Consider the following 18,134-nt stretch of genomic DNA (forward strand, 5'->3'; position numbering starts at 1 on the left):
GGTAACTGTTATAAGTCATCAGTCATCGAATCACTTAACTTTATGGCAAAGTATTAAGATGAGTAACATTTATATTATTATTTTTTTTTATATTCTCCGGGAGGGCAAATGACTCTACTCCACCTGATGTTAAGTGGTAGTAGAGTCCAAACGATAACATGTTGTATTTATCAAAAATGTTATAAGAAATTCGTATGTATAATAGACATGTTAATTTGTTAAAATGGACGGACAAATTACGTTTTAGAAACACTTAATATTATCTACATTAATTCCATTCCTGAAATTGCGATAAATTGTTTAAAGAATTTGATTATATAGTCTGTTTCAGAAATATATCTTATCATTTATTTTTCCGTCTGTGACATGACAGTCTACCTCCCTTTTATGTTCTAATGCTTTAATGAATGAAAATCAAGTGTTTTGCATCAGTTTAAAGTAATTTTTTATAGAATTTGATCAGCATTCCTCCTGAATGTGCTTATCTGAAAGTTGAAAACGATGCCTTTGGCCAACGCCACCGATCCATGGCGAATGCAAAATGTTGGAGATGTCACGGTATGTTATGATTTGTAAAAACTGTTTGCGTACTCTGTTGATGGAAATTTTTCCTATAGGCTTATGCACTTTTATCCTACTTTAAGGTAAACAAGTGACGTTCTTTGTGCATGCATTTAGGCAACTATTTACCTGTTACTTCAACGCCCATTTCTATGTTGGTTTTTTAATATTTAATTTTTTTAAATTTTATTATACGTATTGATTATTCTTTATTAATTATACCTACGTACGTTTTCAAATACACCGTAATTTGTAATTGTTACAAAAAATAATATTAGCTAGGTCTTAACAACAATTTGCCATATGGTTTATTATTGGTGGAAAATTTTACCTTTTGTTTTAAACATACGTTATCTTAAAGAACTAAAAATAATTTAGTATATTTCAGTAAAGTTAGATTAAACACTTATATTATTATATTTTAAATTAAACATTTCAGCGTGGCAATACGGCAGAGTCTGCAAATAGTCTTCCAATGGTTGTGGAAAATTTAGCAGAGTCTCGACAGACATCCACAACAGAGAGTCTTGAGTCAAATGCATCAAATACAGATCAAAATTATGAAAGAGAAGTGGAACTTCAAGATGTAGTTAAAGAAGGCCATGAGAAGGCAGATCCTTCTCAATTTGAACTACTAAAAGTTCTTGGTGAAGGTTCTTTTGGCAAAGTATTTTTAGCTCGCAAAGTAACTGGTCCTGATACTGGTACTCTTTATGCAATGAAGGTATGTAATTAGTTAGTAATTTTTATTAATAAAAAGAAATATGAATTTAAAAAAAATACAATGGTACTATTTATACATTTAAAAAAAATATTTTTATAATTTGTTAAACATATACAAAATTTAATTTCTTGAAATAGAAACTTTCCATTATTTAGACAATATTAATTTTATCTCAGTATTGATACTGCAATCTGATTTAGTAATCATTCTGCATCAATTAATAAAATACCTATTAGGTTCAAGTAAGGTAAATATATGAACCGGTTTTATTGATGATAACTGGTATCATGGTAAGTGTCCATGTAATATTGTGATAAAAAACTTGTAAAAAATAAGCTTAAAGATAAAATACATTGTGGATATAAATAACAACACATAAATGGTACTACATATTCTTTTAAAGTAACATCTGAATTCAATATAAAAAAATATCCTAGCTGACATCCATATTTAAAGCTATATATGTCATATAAATGCATTGAAGCAATATTATACAAGCAAAGTTCCTAGGTTATTTTTGGTTGATAACATGTGAAATGAGTGAAAAGCAGAGATGCAACACTGCCTCTTTGGGCACCACCTATTGTTAATGTATTTTTAAGTATTTAAATAAAGTTTGAATAAAATAAAAAATATATGATATAGTATACTTCTACCCAGTAAGACCTAATGAATAATAAGTAGGTTTTAAATTATCTTTTTCCCTGCTATTACTATAATAATTTAATTATGTGTGTCAGTAGTCATATTGTTATTAAATTTGGTTTTAATTAATAATTTTTCCTATGATATATAGGTACTTAAGAAGGCTACACTAAAAGTCAGAGACAGGGAACGTACGAAGATGGAAAGAAACATTTTAGTAGAAATGGGCCACCCATTTATTGTAAAATTACACTATGCATTTCAAACAGCAGGAAAATTGTATTTAATATTAGATTTTCTACGTGGTGGGGATTTGTTTTCACGACTTAGCAAAGAGGTAATATACTATCTTATAATAATATTTTATGACAAAATTTAACAACACTAAATAAGAGAAAAGAATAATTTTAGCAATCTATTTCTATATTTATTTTTATTAAATATTATTTAACTACATTTGTCTTGACTTATTAATGACTTTTATTTTTTTTTGATATATATTCATTTTACAGGTCATGTTTACAGAAGAAGATGTAAAGTTTTATTTAGCTGAGTTAGCATTAGCATTAGAACATGTGCATAAATTGGGAATAATATACAGGGATCTAAAGCCAGAAAATATTTTATTAGATGCAGATGGGCATATAGCCCTTACCGACTTTGGTCTATCGAAGCTACCTCCTAGTGATAAAGCTTACAGTTTTTGTGGTACTGTTGAATACATGGCTCCTGAGGTTGTTAATAGGAAAGGACATACCATGGCTGCCGACTGGTGGTCTTTTGGTGTTCTAATGGTAAATATTGTCTATATTTTTATTATCTTTGCATTCGAAACGCAGACAGCAAAAACAATTACAAATTGTATTAGTCGCCTTTATTGTATGTGGAATTACACATACTACATTTGTTTATGTATTTTTGTTATCAAACTATTGAATAAATGTTTTACAGTTTGAAATGTTGACGGGTAATCTACCATTCCATGGCTCTACCAGACATGAGACAATGACTCAAATCCTTAAAGCGAAATTAGGTATGCCTTCAAATTTGAGTGAGGAGGCACAATCTCTTTTACGTGCGCTGTTTAAGAGAAATCCACATAATAGGTAATTAGCCAAGCTACGTTTAATTTTAGATCTTAACGCTTCACACTTAAAGTATACAATGCCATGTTACAGGTTAGGAGCCGGTCCCAACGGTATTGAAGATATAAAGAGTCATGAGTTTTTTGCAAACATAGAGTGGGATGCATTATTAAAAAAAGAGGTAATTTGAAAATTATGTGATGTCTTTTTTTTTATCTAGTTTTATTTATATTTTGCTTGACCCCTATATTTATTTGTTTCATTATCTTGTGAAAGCTTTTGCATATACATTAAGTTCCCTTGATAAACACTATCTTAAGAAAGTTTTTTGGCTTTGTAACATATTTTTTTTTAATTTTATATTATGAAGCTGATCTTTATTTAACCTTCATTCAATACATGTTTCAGAAAACAAGATTAATTTTTCTAGTGTAATAAATGATGGCATTATATTTCTTATGCCGTGTGTGTGGTTTCTGGCAGAGATATAAAATATATGATCTAACAAAAACGGGGTCAAGGCTCACTATTCAGTGGTTTAGAACACGTGAATCTTAACCAATGACTGCTGATTCAAACCCGGGCAAGCACCACTGTGCTTCTGCTTAATCTGTTTTTATAATAAATCTCGTGCTCGGCGGTGAAGGAAAATAACGTGACGATACCGTCATGTGTCAGATGTAAATAACATTGGAACATCGTGGTGTAATAATCAAAATCTTATCAAAAGAAGAGGAGCCCGTAGCCCAGCTGTGGGACATTACCGGGCTGTTACTATTTCGATACGACAACGGCAGGTGGTGCCACCGTTCCGGCCGGCGGTGTCCCGCGCGGACGACGCGTTCTACTTCGACACCGAGTTCACGTGCCGCACTCCGCGGGACTCCCCCGGCGTGCCCGCCTCCGCCAACGCGCACGAGCTGTTCCGGTAACATGACTCTGTAACTCATTTATATAACGATAGCACAAAAAGGAATGCATACTCAAAATCGAATTAGTCTTTTTATCAGATACAAAACGGGACCGATTTCGGCCACGGTGGCCAATCTCAAGAGAGATTAGCCAACTGCGCAGGACATATTATATAGTGCACGAGTGTGTGCCTAAACACAGGTGCAAACTCATAATCCGATGAGACGGCATTTCGACACGATCGGAAAGACTTCAGGCGCAGGATCAAAGGTTTTACGTGCTATCCGAGGCACGGGAGTGTACGCACTTTCAACTTCCAGTCTCCGGACTGATACTGAGAATTTTCGACAGAAAAACTGTTTGGAACCCAGCTATTCGGGTCTGCAGCCTTACATCTAGCCATTAGACCAACGATCTTATTATACAATACAATCGGCTCGCCCCGACTTCGCCCGTGTTAAAAAAATATCTTTTTTATGCCAATAATGACTTATAGGAAAAACATTAATACCTTAAATTACATTATTGCAATATTCGGACCGATATCTATTTTTTTTTTTTTAATTAAATATAGCTTATGTTACTCACTGATATTAGCTTACTATAGATTAAAGACATTTTAAAATCGGTTAAGTAGTTTTTTTTTTTTTTTATAGAATAGGAACGCAGACGAGCTTGCACAAAGCCCTACCACCAGTGTTATATAAAAGTAATCCATAAGTTTATCCATTACAAACTAACATACAAAAAAAAAACAAATCTTTTCTCTTTATAATATATATATGTATGAAAAAGAGGTCTTTGAAATCATTAGAATCAACAAAAAAAGTCTACCATTTATTTACAAATTGGGACAAATCCGAGTTGTAAATAATAATATACACATGTATTTATTTATATTATGATTTTTGTATATGACATAAATATTAAGTTATAATCTTAATATACAACTAATTTAATTTTTCAGGGGTTTCAGTTTCGTGGCACCGTGTTTACTGAATGAAGATGACAACAAAACCGTCACAAATCAAAATCAGAACCACATCGCAGAAACCAAGACGTCTACTGAAGAATTCTGGGCTGGATTTGTTAATAAGAATAAATTCTTCGATGAGTATAGGTACAACATAGGTTTTATGCCAATGTACATGATATATAGGGGGAATAAATTAATCCATTATAATTTATCTATATATAAATATCCAAGCACAAAACAGTTCAAATCACTTGTTGACTGCGGTAGAGATCTGTGCTAGCCCGTCTGGGTGGGAACCCGCTCATCATATATTCCACCGCTAAACAACAATACTTAGTATTGTTTAGGCTTGAAGGGTGAGTGGACCAGTACAGGCACAAGTGACATAACATCTTAGTTCCCAAGGTTAGTGGGGCATTGGCGATGTAAGGGATGATTATTATTTCTCATGGAGCTGTTTTATGGGCTATGATGGTGGTAGCAACTTGCCATCAGGTTGCCCATTTGCCCGTCGGCTTATCTGGCCTACCTATGATATAAAAAACTTTTCTGTTTTTCAACTGATTTAACTTTGTTTTGTTGTTTGCTAGATATTTTAGTGTTATCAATAAAATGTTAGAAATGAGAGTAAAATACAAATTAGGAGCATGCAAATTTATAATTAACAATAAGCTACGCATATTATTTCAATTATAGGTTTTTAAAAGATACGAAATTAAAAAGTATAACAACAAGTATTAAGTACGAAGTAAATAATAAACTTTAGTATTATGAAGAGGATAACAATTTCGAGCGTGGTAGCACCTTTACAAACACATTGTATTTTTATTAAATTCTTTTATCTTCATGTCAAATCCAACATAAGTAAATGTTAATCTTATTAAATTATTTATTAATTCATCATGATTTGTAAAGCGAGTTTCATAAAATTATCATAAATAAAAAAAAAATGTTTTGCTGTCTGTACCGAATTTAATTCCGTTATTTGTAAATCTTTTCATAATTGCTTATCCTTTAAAGTGTGTGTTATTTAATATGTTTCAGATTAATGGGTGAATTGGGCACTGGATCTTTTTCCGTAGTGCGACTTTGTGAGCACAAAGCTTCAAGGACACAATACGCTGTAAAAATCATGGACAAACTACAGTATGATCCAAGAGAAGAGATTGAAATTCTATTGAGGTATTTTTTTGTTATTTGCAATAATAATAAAAAGTAGATGTGTAGTACCAATGTCCCAAACACATAGTTGATACGTTGACTTTGATTATAATTCGGAAGAAACTAAAATAGTATTTGATATAGCACATACTGCAGCATTGCAGTAAACAGCGATAGCTATAAAAGAAAATGTAAAAAAAAAAAACAAAACAAAATTAAATATTTTATTTCACAAACATTAAAATAAGAAATAAGGGTAAAATAAATACAAATGCTTTTACTTAGTTTGATCATGTTTGTAACACGTTAGAAAGTAAACATGAGTGTGTGCACAGATACAGCCAGCACCCGCACATCATCAGCCTGCGCGGCGTGTACGAGGAGGGCGGGCGGCTGCTGGCCGTGACGGAGCTGTGTCGCGGCGGGGAGCTGCTGGAGCACATCACGCAGCGCCGCTACCTGCCCGAGCGCGAGGCGGCGCGCGTGCTGCGCAACGTGCTGCACGCCGTGCACTACCTGCACCGCCACACCGTCGTGCACAGGTCGCGCACCTCTCACACACTGTATTATATAAGAGCTGCTGGAGCACATCACGCAGCGCCGCTACCTGCCCGAGCGCGAGGCGGCGCGCGTGCTGCGCAACGTGCTGCACGCCGTGCACTACCTGCACCGCCACACCGTCGTGCACAGGTCGCGCACCTCTCACACACTGTATTATATAAGAGCTGCTGGAGCACATCACGCAGCGCCGCTACCTGCCCGAGCGCGAGGCGGCGCGCGTGCTGCGCAACGTGCTGCACGCCGTGCACTACCTGCACCGCCACACCGTCGTGCACAGGTCGCGCACCTCTCACACACTGTATTATATAAGAGCTGCTGGAGCACATCACGCAGCGCCGCTACCTGCCCGAGCGCGAGGCGGCGCGCGTGCTGCGCAACGTGCTGCACGCCGTGCACTACCTGCACCGCCACACCGTCGTGCACAGGTCGCGCACCTCTCACACACTGTATTATATAAGAGCTGCTGGAGCACATCACGCAGCGCCGCTACCTGCCCGAGCGCGAGGCGGCGCGCGTGCTGCGCAACGTGCTGCACGCCGTGCACTACCTGCACCGCCACACCGTCGTGCACAGGTCGCGCACCTCTCACACACTGTATTATATAAGAGCTGCTGGAGCACATCACGCAGCGCCGCTACCTGCCCGAGCGCGAGGCGGCGCGCGTGCTGCGCAACGTGCTGCACGCCGTGCACTACCTGCACCGCCACACCGTCGTGCACAGGTCGCGCACCTCTCACACACTGTATTATATAAGAGCTGCTGGAGCACATCACGCAGCGCCGCTACCTGCCCGAGCGCGAGGCGGCGCGCGTGCTGCGCAACGTGCTGCACGCCGTGCACTACCTGCACCGCCACACCGTCGTGCACAGGTCGCGCACCTCTCACACACTGTATTATATAAGAGCTGCTGGAGCACATCACGCAGCGCCGCTACCTGCCCGAGCGCGAGGCGGCGCGCGTGCTGCGCAACGTGCTGCACGCCGTGCACTACCTGCACCGCCACACCGTCGTGCACAGGTCGCGCACCTCTCACACACTGTATTATATAAGAGCTGCTGGAGCACATCACGCAGCGCCGCTACCTGCCCGAGCGCGAGGCGGCGCGCGTGCTGCGCAACGTGCTGCACGCCGTGCACTACCTGCACCGCCACACCGTCGTGCACAGGTCGCGCACCTCTCACACACTGTATTATATAAGAGCTGCTGGAGCACATCACGCAGCGCCGATTATTTTATAATATTTTAAAACGTTTTTAAGTTTTCAATGTTTATTTGTAGAAATAATTGAAAATCTGTTAAAATCCATAGCCAACATCACAATTTATATAATTTTTTATATGTTTTGTTATTTTGTAACAAAACCATCAAATCGAGATATTTTCTTAAACTGACATTCAAAATCTATATATTATAAACATTTCACTAACTATGCTATTTCTAAATGTTGTATATATATTTTTTCAGAGATATCAAGCCTTCAAACATCTTGTTTGCAACTGCCGAGCGACGCCCGGAGGATGTTCGGCTGGTCGATTTCGGACTAGCGAAGCAGCTGCGTGCAGAAAACGGGCTGCTCATGACGCCTTGTTACACCGCCAATTTCGTAGCGCCGGAAGTTCTCAAGCGCGCTGGATATGACGCTGCTTGCGACATATGGAGCTTAGGTTAATTTACAATTAATTATAAATAAAAATAATAATTATGAAATAGAAATTAATCGTAAACAAATAATTAATGATTCGTTTTTGTTTCGTTTAGGAGTACTCGCTTACATAATGCTTTCCGGGAGAACACCTTTCGCCTCAACAGGAGACGACACGCCCGAGGCAATTTTAGCCCGGATCGAATCTGGAAAGGTAAAATATATATTATACTACTGAAGTATATACTGGTGGTAGGGCTTTGCGCAAGCTCGTCTGGGTAGGTACCACCCACTCATCAGATATTCTACTGCAAAACAGCAATATTTGATTTTGTTGTGTTCCGGTTTGAAGGGTGAGTGAGCCAGCGTAATTACAGGCACAAGGGACATAAAATCTTAGTTCTCAAGGTTGGTGGCGCATTGGCTATGTAAGCGATGGTTGACATTTCTTACAATGCCAATGTCTAAGGGCGTTTGGTGACCACTTACCATCAGATGGCCCATATGCTCGTCCGCCTTCCTATACTATAAAAAAAAAAAAATCGGCAACACGCATACTATCTAAACCAGACTTATCGTCTCACAAGTCGTAAACAGATCGTTGTAAAGTCGCTCGCGTGCGCGCGTGTGTCGCAGGTGGAGACGTCGAGCGGCGCGTGGCGGCACGTGTCGGCGGAGGCGCGCGCGTGCGTGCGGCGCATGCTGCAGCTGGAGCCCGCCATGCGGCCGCGCGCGCACGAGCTGCTGCGCGAGGCGTGGCTGGCGCGCGACGAGCCCGAGCCGCCGCCGCGCGCCGCGCCGCCCGAGCACGACGACGCGCCCGCGCCGCACGACCTGCGCCGCGCCGTCGACCTCACCTACCAGGTGCCGAATGTTTATGTTCTTTTTTTTATTTATAGAATAGGAAGGCGGACGAGCACATGGGCCACCTGATGGTAAGTGGTCACCAACGCACATAGGCATTGTAAGAAATGTTAACCATCGCTTACATGGTGATGTAATGTAATGCGCCACCAACCTTGGGAACTAAGATGTTATGTCCCTTGTGCCTGTAATTACATTGGCTCACTCACCCTTCAAACCGGTTCACAACGATCCCAAGTACTGCTGTTTTGCGGTAGAATATCTGATGAGTTGGTGGTACCTATACGAGCTTGAGCAAAGCTCTACCACCACTGTTCTGAACCTTTATAATGACATTTTTACAATTAAAACTTTGTAATGATTTTTTATACAATTGACTCTGTAGTTTGCTAGCTGTAGACTATATAAGTAAAATTGAAAAAAAACGAATATTTGACATGAGCTGGAATTGAAACTGAGATACTAAGACATTGAAAAAGACCCGGCTAGCACGATCACGACACTATAGGGGGCAGTGAATACGAATTGAAAACTATTCCATAATGTTTTTATTATATATTTCATGCTAGAAATATATTGATAAAATTTAAGATTCAATGTATAATGTAAATTTCTTATAGGCTATGACATCAGCGCCATTGACACCTCATATACTGGGTCCTGTAACTCAATCGACTCTAGCGCAACGTCGAATTAAACCGCAGCGTCGGTTCCCGCCTACACAAGTTTAAAAATACAAAAATGAAAAACGTAAGTATGTCATCATCTAAAAAATGTTTCATCAGTACAGTAACAGCCTGTGAATGTCCCACTGCTGGGCTAAGGCCTCCTCTCCCTTTTGAGGAGAAGGTTTGGAGCTTATTCCACCACGCTGCTCCAATGCGGGTTGGTAGAATACACATGTGTGGCAGAATTTCAATGAAATTAGACACATGCAGGTTTCCTCACGATGTTTTCCTTCACGGTAAAGCACGAGATAAATTATATTTATTATTATTATCACAAATTAAGTACATGAAAATTCAGTGGTGCTTGCCCGGGTTTGAATCCACGATCATCGATTAAGATTCACGCTTTCTAACCACTAGCTCATCTCGACTACTATGTTTCATCATTCATATATAAATGAAAGGCAGATGGGCATTCATATGGAAAGTGATCAACTTAGTCCATAGACATTGGCTTCGGTTTAAACATTACGCATTCCTTATACCAACATCGAATGTAATGTTACATTTAATTACATCGGCTTACTCGCCTTTCAAATTAAAACACAGCAGACACAGCAACAAAGTGTATAACCGTTTGTGGGTACAGTAAATTAAGGAAGCAACGATCCTGCCCAGACACTTCACAAAGTCTTACGCTTTACGTATTAATATATACACATATATATTATCCTCGTTAAAGATAAATAAACTAAATAAATTTTGAATTTACTTGACATCATTGGTCGAGATCTAAATTTGGTATTTTGGAAAACATGGCGCGTTGAATGTCGAAGAAATTGTCATCGGAACTTAGAAAGTAATAATAATAATAATAATATCCTGGGACATTTTTCACACACGGCCATCTGATCCCAAATTAAGCTTGTACAAAGCTTATGATATGGAAACCAGACAACTAATATACTACATATACTACTTTTCTTTTGTAAATACATACTTATATAGATAATTACACCCAGGCTCAGGACAAACAGACATGTTCATGCACACAAATGTCTGTCCTGTCGCCATCGAATATGTATATATTTAATTGAAATGGGCTATTCATATATATAATAATAATATAATGTCCTACAGACCGATTTTGGCCACGGATATGACTGTCTCGTTGGTCTAATGGCTTGATGTAAGGCCGCAGATCCGGAGGTCCTGGGTTCAATTCTCAGGTCGGGCCAATAAAAAGTTATTGGGTTTTTCTGTCAGAAAATATTTTTATCTCAGTAGCAGCTCGAAGTCTGGAAGTTTGTACACTCCCGTGCCTCGGAAAATACGTAAAGACATTGGTCCAGCGCCTGAATTCGTTCCGGTCGTGTCGGATTGCCGTCCCATCGGATTATGAGAGTTAGGGAATAGAGAGTGCACCTGTGTTTGCACACACACTAGTGCACTATAATATCTCCTGCACAGTGGGCTAATCTCTCTTGAGATTTACCGCCGTGGCCAAAATTGGTCTGGAGGATATCATTATTACATATACATATATAGTAAACAGATGATGTATATAAAATAATAAATAAATATTAATTTTCTCCAAGTTTCGAATTCGCCTGTTGCTGATCGAGGAAAAAAAGAAAAAATGCAATTGACCCAAAAGACATGTCAAACATTTCACAAATTCGCGTTGTCAATACCATCTCTACTAGTCAAGTTATGATTCAACAAACAAGGTTTTGGTAAACATTTTAAAAAAAAATTATTTATATGCAATTGGTATGAATTATTTTATAATTCAGGTATACGATTATTATTTTTTAATAATTGATTACTATTATTTAACTAACTATAATCAACTGTCCTTAAGCTAAGATAATTAAGATCAATAGTATTAAAGCTCTAATGTTCAAAGTTTTTCTTCGCGTGAAATTTTGATTTTGAAAATGATTATTTTCCCCATGAGATTTTATATTAATTTAGTAATCTACCTAAGTTGATTGACTGTATACTTAAACGTAATTGCCCCAATTTAAGTTCTTTAAGCTTGAATATCTTCAAAGGCACATTCCAAATTATAGCACTTTAGTTAGTCATTTATAGGAAGAATAAAGAAATTATAAAAAATAAATATAAGGCAAGTTGTCTTCCTAATTATATTTAAATTTAAGAGATTAACTATATTTTTTTAAATATTCGTTTCCTACCCACCTTTCTTTTAGTCCTATAGTGCCATTTAAAAAAATCCCACTGAAAACTATTTTTTTTTTTTATTTGTGCATCAATAACTTAATCACGCACGAAAGTATAAAAATATTTTTTTTAATTTTTTATACAGTATTAATTTAGATTCGCATCGTAACTACTTCATACATTCTATAACAAAATATTATTTATATTTTTATAAGAGAAAAATATTATTCGTTAGTAATGTAAGTTTTAAAATATTCATGAGGAATGATTATTTTATCATTATTTCTGCTATATATAACATTTCTAGTTATGGCCTAATGCTATTTATTGAATTATTTTCATACTATCCTATTAAAAATTAAAGAATGACTTGACAGTGATCTATAATGATGTTTCAACGTTTCCTAATTTATCTAATGACCAATAAAATAATATATTCTACAATAACAGGTTATAAGTACATGCATAAGGCCAATGTATACTGAATTTTCTTTGTAATATCTATTTTCTATCTTAGAATATAAGTAACTATGTCTATTTCGTTATATGCTTTAATTAGCGGTAAATGATACATAATTTGTGATGTATTTACAAAGTTGCAATCAATTCTATTATTTTTTTACTATTAAAAAAAAACTTTCACAGTTTATATACTTTCCTTAAAATATGTAACTGCCAACTTTAATTATTTAATACAGTAAAATAAAGCCAGAAGTAATTTTTTACATAACCACTGTATTATTTAATGTAATGTGTATTTTTAAGATTCATTTAATCTATAAAAAAAGTCAGTATTTTCATGAAATTAACATAAAAAATATATATTAATTATGTATTTAGATAAATGAATTAGTATTTTAAATGCGGTGGCGGTTTTAAGAATACTATAAAAATATATTTAACGTATATTTTTGTATAATGTAATAGTTGCTTGAAATATCGATTTCATGCATAATATTATTGTATTCCTTATTCAATTATTATTAGTATGTTATATGTTATTCATAATAGATTTACTTAACCAAAGATTTTTATATATTTTAGTGATTATGTCACAATTCTATCTTTGCTGTCATAGCGACATTGACATTGAATATTTTGCGCTCAACTAGCGTATATATATACCGGAAAAAGAAGAAAAAATAAAATAAAAATATATTGTTGCTATGAAATTGTTGTTAAGGAAATCGAAACGGAATGATAGTAAATTGGCAATCGTACTTATACGATACGTATAAACCAATTATTCAATCGTATTTTTATAATAATTTCTTAAATTAAAATATTAATGACATTAAAATTTTTATTTCTTCTATAAAGCGATGCATAATATAAATAATTAATATTCATAATAATTCATAGCGAGAAATGTACCATTTATGCAATATTTATGGACGACTTACCGTCATATTGCAGAAAGTCATACAATTACAAATATGCCAAACATTAAAAATAACATTTATTATTAACATATATGATTTTTACAAGAAACAGGCTTCCGAAATAGAGAGAATATAGTTCGCGCCGTGTAACTTTGTCAGTCTGAAAGCAGGCGTTCGTATTGGCCGAGCAGTACGGTTTCAAATTTATGCAATTAAAAAAAAATGTTGTACACAAAAATTATTCAGTTTAAGAATAATAAAGACAGACCTGACTCTGGCCGTGATAGTAAAAAAAAAGAATTAAATTATAATTATGGTGAAAAAAACAAAAAAAAAATTTTGAATGCCTGGCGAAAAACAAAAAGGTCCCTTTTGGCATATTTTTCACAAACCACCATGAAGATAACAATAACGAATGTTAAAACAATATCAACAATTATTACCAATTATTAAATAGATAATAGTTGGTAATAATTGTTGGTAATTTTGCTAATAACTCTTGGTAATTGGTAATAGTTGGTAATAGCTCTTGGTAATTGGTAATAGTTGGTAATAACTCTTGGAAACAAAGAGACAAAGATGACTCGTTTTAGTATTAACCACCGCGCAGCAAATTGCTGTATGCAACCTTTGAGCTTGTTGCTACCTTAGAACGGCAAAGTTACATTACCAGGCCCGGACATAGAGATCCAAATCTTAGGCCCTTGGACATTTGAAGCCCTCCATTCCGAAGCGGTTAGAATCATAAGAGCTGGATAAAATTATATTAGGGGCCCCTGGGCTGGTGCCTGTTTTGAAAATATTATATTTATTTAATTCAAGTGTATAATTTAGCATTTATTGCCTCGTCTTAAATTTCCACTAGGTTTATCGTAAATATTAGTAATAGAGAATATGCACAAGTACCCAGAAATTGGTACATATATATATATTAGATCTAACAAGCAACTAATGGAATTGAATTAAAATTAAATGCTTTTTGAAATAATTACAGTATTTGTACTAATAAAAAAAAATATTAACTAATTCTAGAAATAACTTTGTTGGTACATATCTGATGGTGAGCATGTCATTATATTATCATATCACAGTTATATTGTATAACATTTCTGAGAAGTTGGATTCAAAATTGGAAAATTTTATATTAGAAGAATTTCATATAGAAGCATTAGAGTATTAATGGGGTATTGGACTACAAGACCTTTTAATTAATAATGAAAAATCGAATGTATTGATTTATTTATTGGTATCTTCTATATTTTGTATGCATATATCTCCGATTGTTTTATTTTTTATTATGATTTTTTTTTAAATGTAGTCAGTGCCCTATTTCATTATTAAATACATTATGTTAGACATGTCACTAACCATTTGTACTCTTAATTCACATATGTATATAGTGCTCAAATAATAATAACAAATAATAGCACATATTGATACAGACATGAAAGCGGGGAAGTGCATCAATTATATGTTATATATATATGTTATATACTAAATAAAATTATTATATATTTTATAGAATACTGTGTGCTAATGTAGATCTAGTTTCTGTCACATTATAATATAATAAGCAATTTAAACAAGAGGTCGTACTTTGTCGACTGTTTCACCATTGCATTATATGCAAATGCACTATATATAAAAATAATGTTCAAATTTTCCACTATTACGATATTGTAACAATTAGATGTTGGTGATGATACCTTTGTGTAAATTGTTAAGGTAATACTTAAACAATGGAACCTCATTGAATGAAGCTTGCCTGCACACTTGTTGAATAATTACATATAGACAAATATTTTCTTATTAGATGACCTACACTGTTGTAGTTTTTTCTATGACACTGTATAATTAATTGTTATTAACAAATGAAAATAATTTTTATACAAAAGGTTGCAACACAGGACCACAGAGTATGATTAATCGTTAATGCTAAAAGCTATAATCTTTGTGGTGTTAATGTTATTTTGTCACATCTATCTATTTTTCTATCTTTAAAATATAGATCAACTAACAGAAATTTGTTTGTTAATGTAGGCTCCCCATACATATATATGTATAATGATTACAAATGTAATATATTGTTGATATTGCTTACATTGTTGTTTTATTTTGGAAAAAACCTAATTTTTTTTTTACACTTAATAGGCAATTGTTTGACCGTTGACTTGCCTGTTCTTAAGCATCGATACGGTCAAAGATGTAGCATGCTTGCCTAAAAGAAACTAGTTCACTCTGGATTTATGGGGACATATATCTCATTTTCCTATAATTAATGTTTGTACTTTATGCTTTACCCTTCCCTGATAAGACACTTCGTTTCTGCATGTGTATGAAGAGGAATGTGTTATTTTGATTTTTGGGTAAGAGTGCAACAGTGTAGTTAGTGTGTGTTCAGCCTAAAGGCCGGGACTAGATAGATAACCCATTAAAATTAAGTTCCTTTTTTATTTAAAAACTTTAGATTACTGTGTGTATTGTTTCGAAATTTTATAAGCACAGTTCTTGTAGAAATGAAACAAGTTTCACTTTCAAAATATATATTGTAAAGAGTGATAAATATAAAAAAAAATTACAGTTACTTAACATGAACACCCTTTAGAGTAGGTGCTGTAATGGATCCCTTTCCTGGCACAAGCAAAGGACTTCCCTTATAACAAGCTACTCCTTCTTCATTTGTTTTGAGGTCAGGGGCACAAGTTTCGAATATTTTTTTCTTAGGGTTTAATTGTGCTTCTGGTTCTCGAGGATAGCCTTCACATGAAACAAGGTCACCAGGAGCAGCTCCATTGGGTGGAATAAGAACTTCAACCTTGTCAGGAGACGAAGCACACATGACCATTGCTTCGGAGGTAACTCCACGCATCTACCAAAATAAATATAAATTAAATGATATAAATAGATATGATTTGTATTCCCTCCAATGTTATATACAAAGATTAATAATATTCACATTATCCATCAATTTTGATAGAATAGAAATTATCTGGCACAATAATATTTGTAACATATGGCTGTAATCTAATTAAAAAAAAAAGTCCACATTTTTTATTCTTAATAATAAAACTGACTATATTCATGCTTTTAGTTCTATTTATATATAGTTACCTTAACAGGTTTCAAATTGCAAAGAACCATAACAATCTTCTCTTTCATTTCTTCAATTGGAACATGATTAACAAGACCTGAAACTACTGTCCGTGGGTTGTCTTCGCCACAGTCAATCTTTTCTACATATAATGAGTCTGCATCCGGATGTTTGTTTATGTCAACAATCTTGCCAATTCTAAGGTCCAACTTTCTAATATCAACGGTCGGTTCAATGATTGTAGCTTTTTGCACTGGCTTATCTTTGCTCTTTTTAGCATCTTTTTCTTTTTTCTCTTTTTTAGGAGCAGGTTCTGCATTATCTATATGTTCTGATGCTGTGACTGTTTTACCAGGTAAAGGATATTGTTTTTTACCATTTTGTATTTCAAGTTTAATTAACTCTGCTTTTGCCTTTTCAACTTGGTTCAATAAGGATTCATTTTCTTGGGTCAATTGCCTAATTTTTTCTTCAACTTTAAACTTTTTGACTTCTTCTAGCTAGAATAAATCTTATATGAGCACAAAACACGACTGTAATATAAAATTTAACAAATACATATCACAATTCTAGTCATACACAATTCTTAAAAAAAAGTCATTGATAGAAAACGAATATTGATATACTATAAATTAAAAATTAGATAAGTTTTTTTTTTCATTACTGTAGTAAATTCTTCTAACCTTAGTTTTTAATTCAGCTAAACGTTTCTCAGCCTTTTCGGCATTATTAATCAATTTTAATGTTGCATTGTTAGACATTTTTCTAACAAATATTCGGAAACTCATTCACGAATTTCAAAATTAGTTATGAAAATCTATCAAATAGCTATAACCTCTATGTTTGGCCAATAACTGAAAAATTTAACCTACAGTTTAGTTATTGCAGATACTTATTTTTGCATGTACTGATTTAACCTGACATTTTGCAGTGCGACAAGGACCTTGTGGCAATCAAACCAATGACACTGACAGCGGGGCGTAGTTATAGTGTAAGTATTACCAGTTAATAAAACTTCCTTACTTTTAGGGTTTACATCAATGCTTATTATCGAGTTTTGTCTAATTGATGGAAAGCGAAAACAATAATTAAATTAAAAAAAAATATGATAAATTATTTATGTTACATACCTTCTAACAAATCAAATATCTTTAACTACGGTTAAATGTAGATTGTAAATGCAGATAATTTCAGACATAATTATAGTATTTTGTCTAGGAAATGGTTCGTATCAAGATAATATCCTTTATATTTCTGGTTATTTTACTATAATTATGTTGTGCATTCATAAAATCAAATTTTTGCATGTTGAAGTCTTCATACATATTGACTTTACTATAATCTCCAGCGCTATACTATAGATATATATTATCCAACAATAGAGTGATAATTTTTTGCACACAATAAAGACATTCAAAGTCAGACCAGTTAATTTTTGTTGTTTTGAAGTAAAAATTTACAAGTATTTAGTCCAAATTATTATTGTATGCCAACATTACTATTTTTAAAAGTCACACTCATACAACGCAAGTCAAACTATGAAATCATGACAAATATAGTAACAAAATTAGTAAGACATCATTTTAAGTAAATGGGAACTTACTTAAAATTAACGTAAAGTTTTACTTGTAAAAGATATTTTTATAACTAAGTTTAAAATTCGTGTATGAATTTC

The 18,134-nt window shown here is 34.6% G+C and overlaps 2 protein-coding genes across 2 annotated transcripts; one reads left to right on the plus strand and one right to left on the minus strand.

Annotated features, from left to right (window-relative positions):
- Window positions 1-368: 368 nt before the first annotated feature.
- On the plus strand, window positions 369-15,468 carry LOC126772485 (ribosomal protein S6 kinase 2 beta). The gene is made up of 15 exons (XM_050492872.1): window positions 369-558; window positions 1,001-1,285; window positions 2,082-2,267; window positions 2,443-2,724; window positions 2,882-3,036; window positions 3,109-3,196; window positions 3,813-3,943; window positions 4,895-5,047; window positions 5,948-6,085; window positions 6,400-6,606; window positions 8,090-8,289; window positions 8,384-8,481; window positions 8,904-9,131; window positions 9,752-9,881; window positions 11,398-15,468. The coding sequence occupies exons 1-14, from the start codon at window positions 502-504 to the stop codon at window positions 9,860-9,862; spliced, it is 2,319 nt and encodes a 772-aa protein (XP_050348829.1). The 5' UTR covers window positions 369-501; the 3' UTR covers window positions 9,863-9,881; window positions 11,398-15,468.
- Window positions 15,469-15,894: 426 nt separating this feature from the next.
- Window positions 15,895-17,396, minus strand: LOC126772510 (aminoacyl tRNA synthase complex-interacting multifunctional protein 1). The gene is made up of 3 exons (XM_050492909.1): window positions 17,143-17,396; window positions 16,480-16,959; window positions 15,895-16,237 (listed from the first exon to the last, which is right to left on the minus strand). The coding sequence occupies exons 1-3, from the start codon at window positions 17,245-17,247 to the stop codon at window positions 15,950-15,952; spliced, it is 873 nt and encodes a 290-aa protein (XP_050348866.1). The 5' UTR covers window positions 17,248-17,396; the 3' UTR covers window positions 15,895-15,949.
- Between the last annotated feature and the right edge of the window lie 738 nt (window positions 17,397-18,134).

Source organism: Nymphalis io, chromosome 12 (assembly GCF_905147045.1).
Source record: "Nymphalis io chromosome 12, ilAglIoxx1.1, whole genome shotgun sequence".
NCBI classification, from domain to species: domain Eukaryota; kingdom Metazoa; phylum Arthropoda; class Insecta; order Lepidoptera; family Nymphalidae; genus Nymphalis; species Nymphalis io.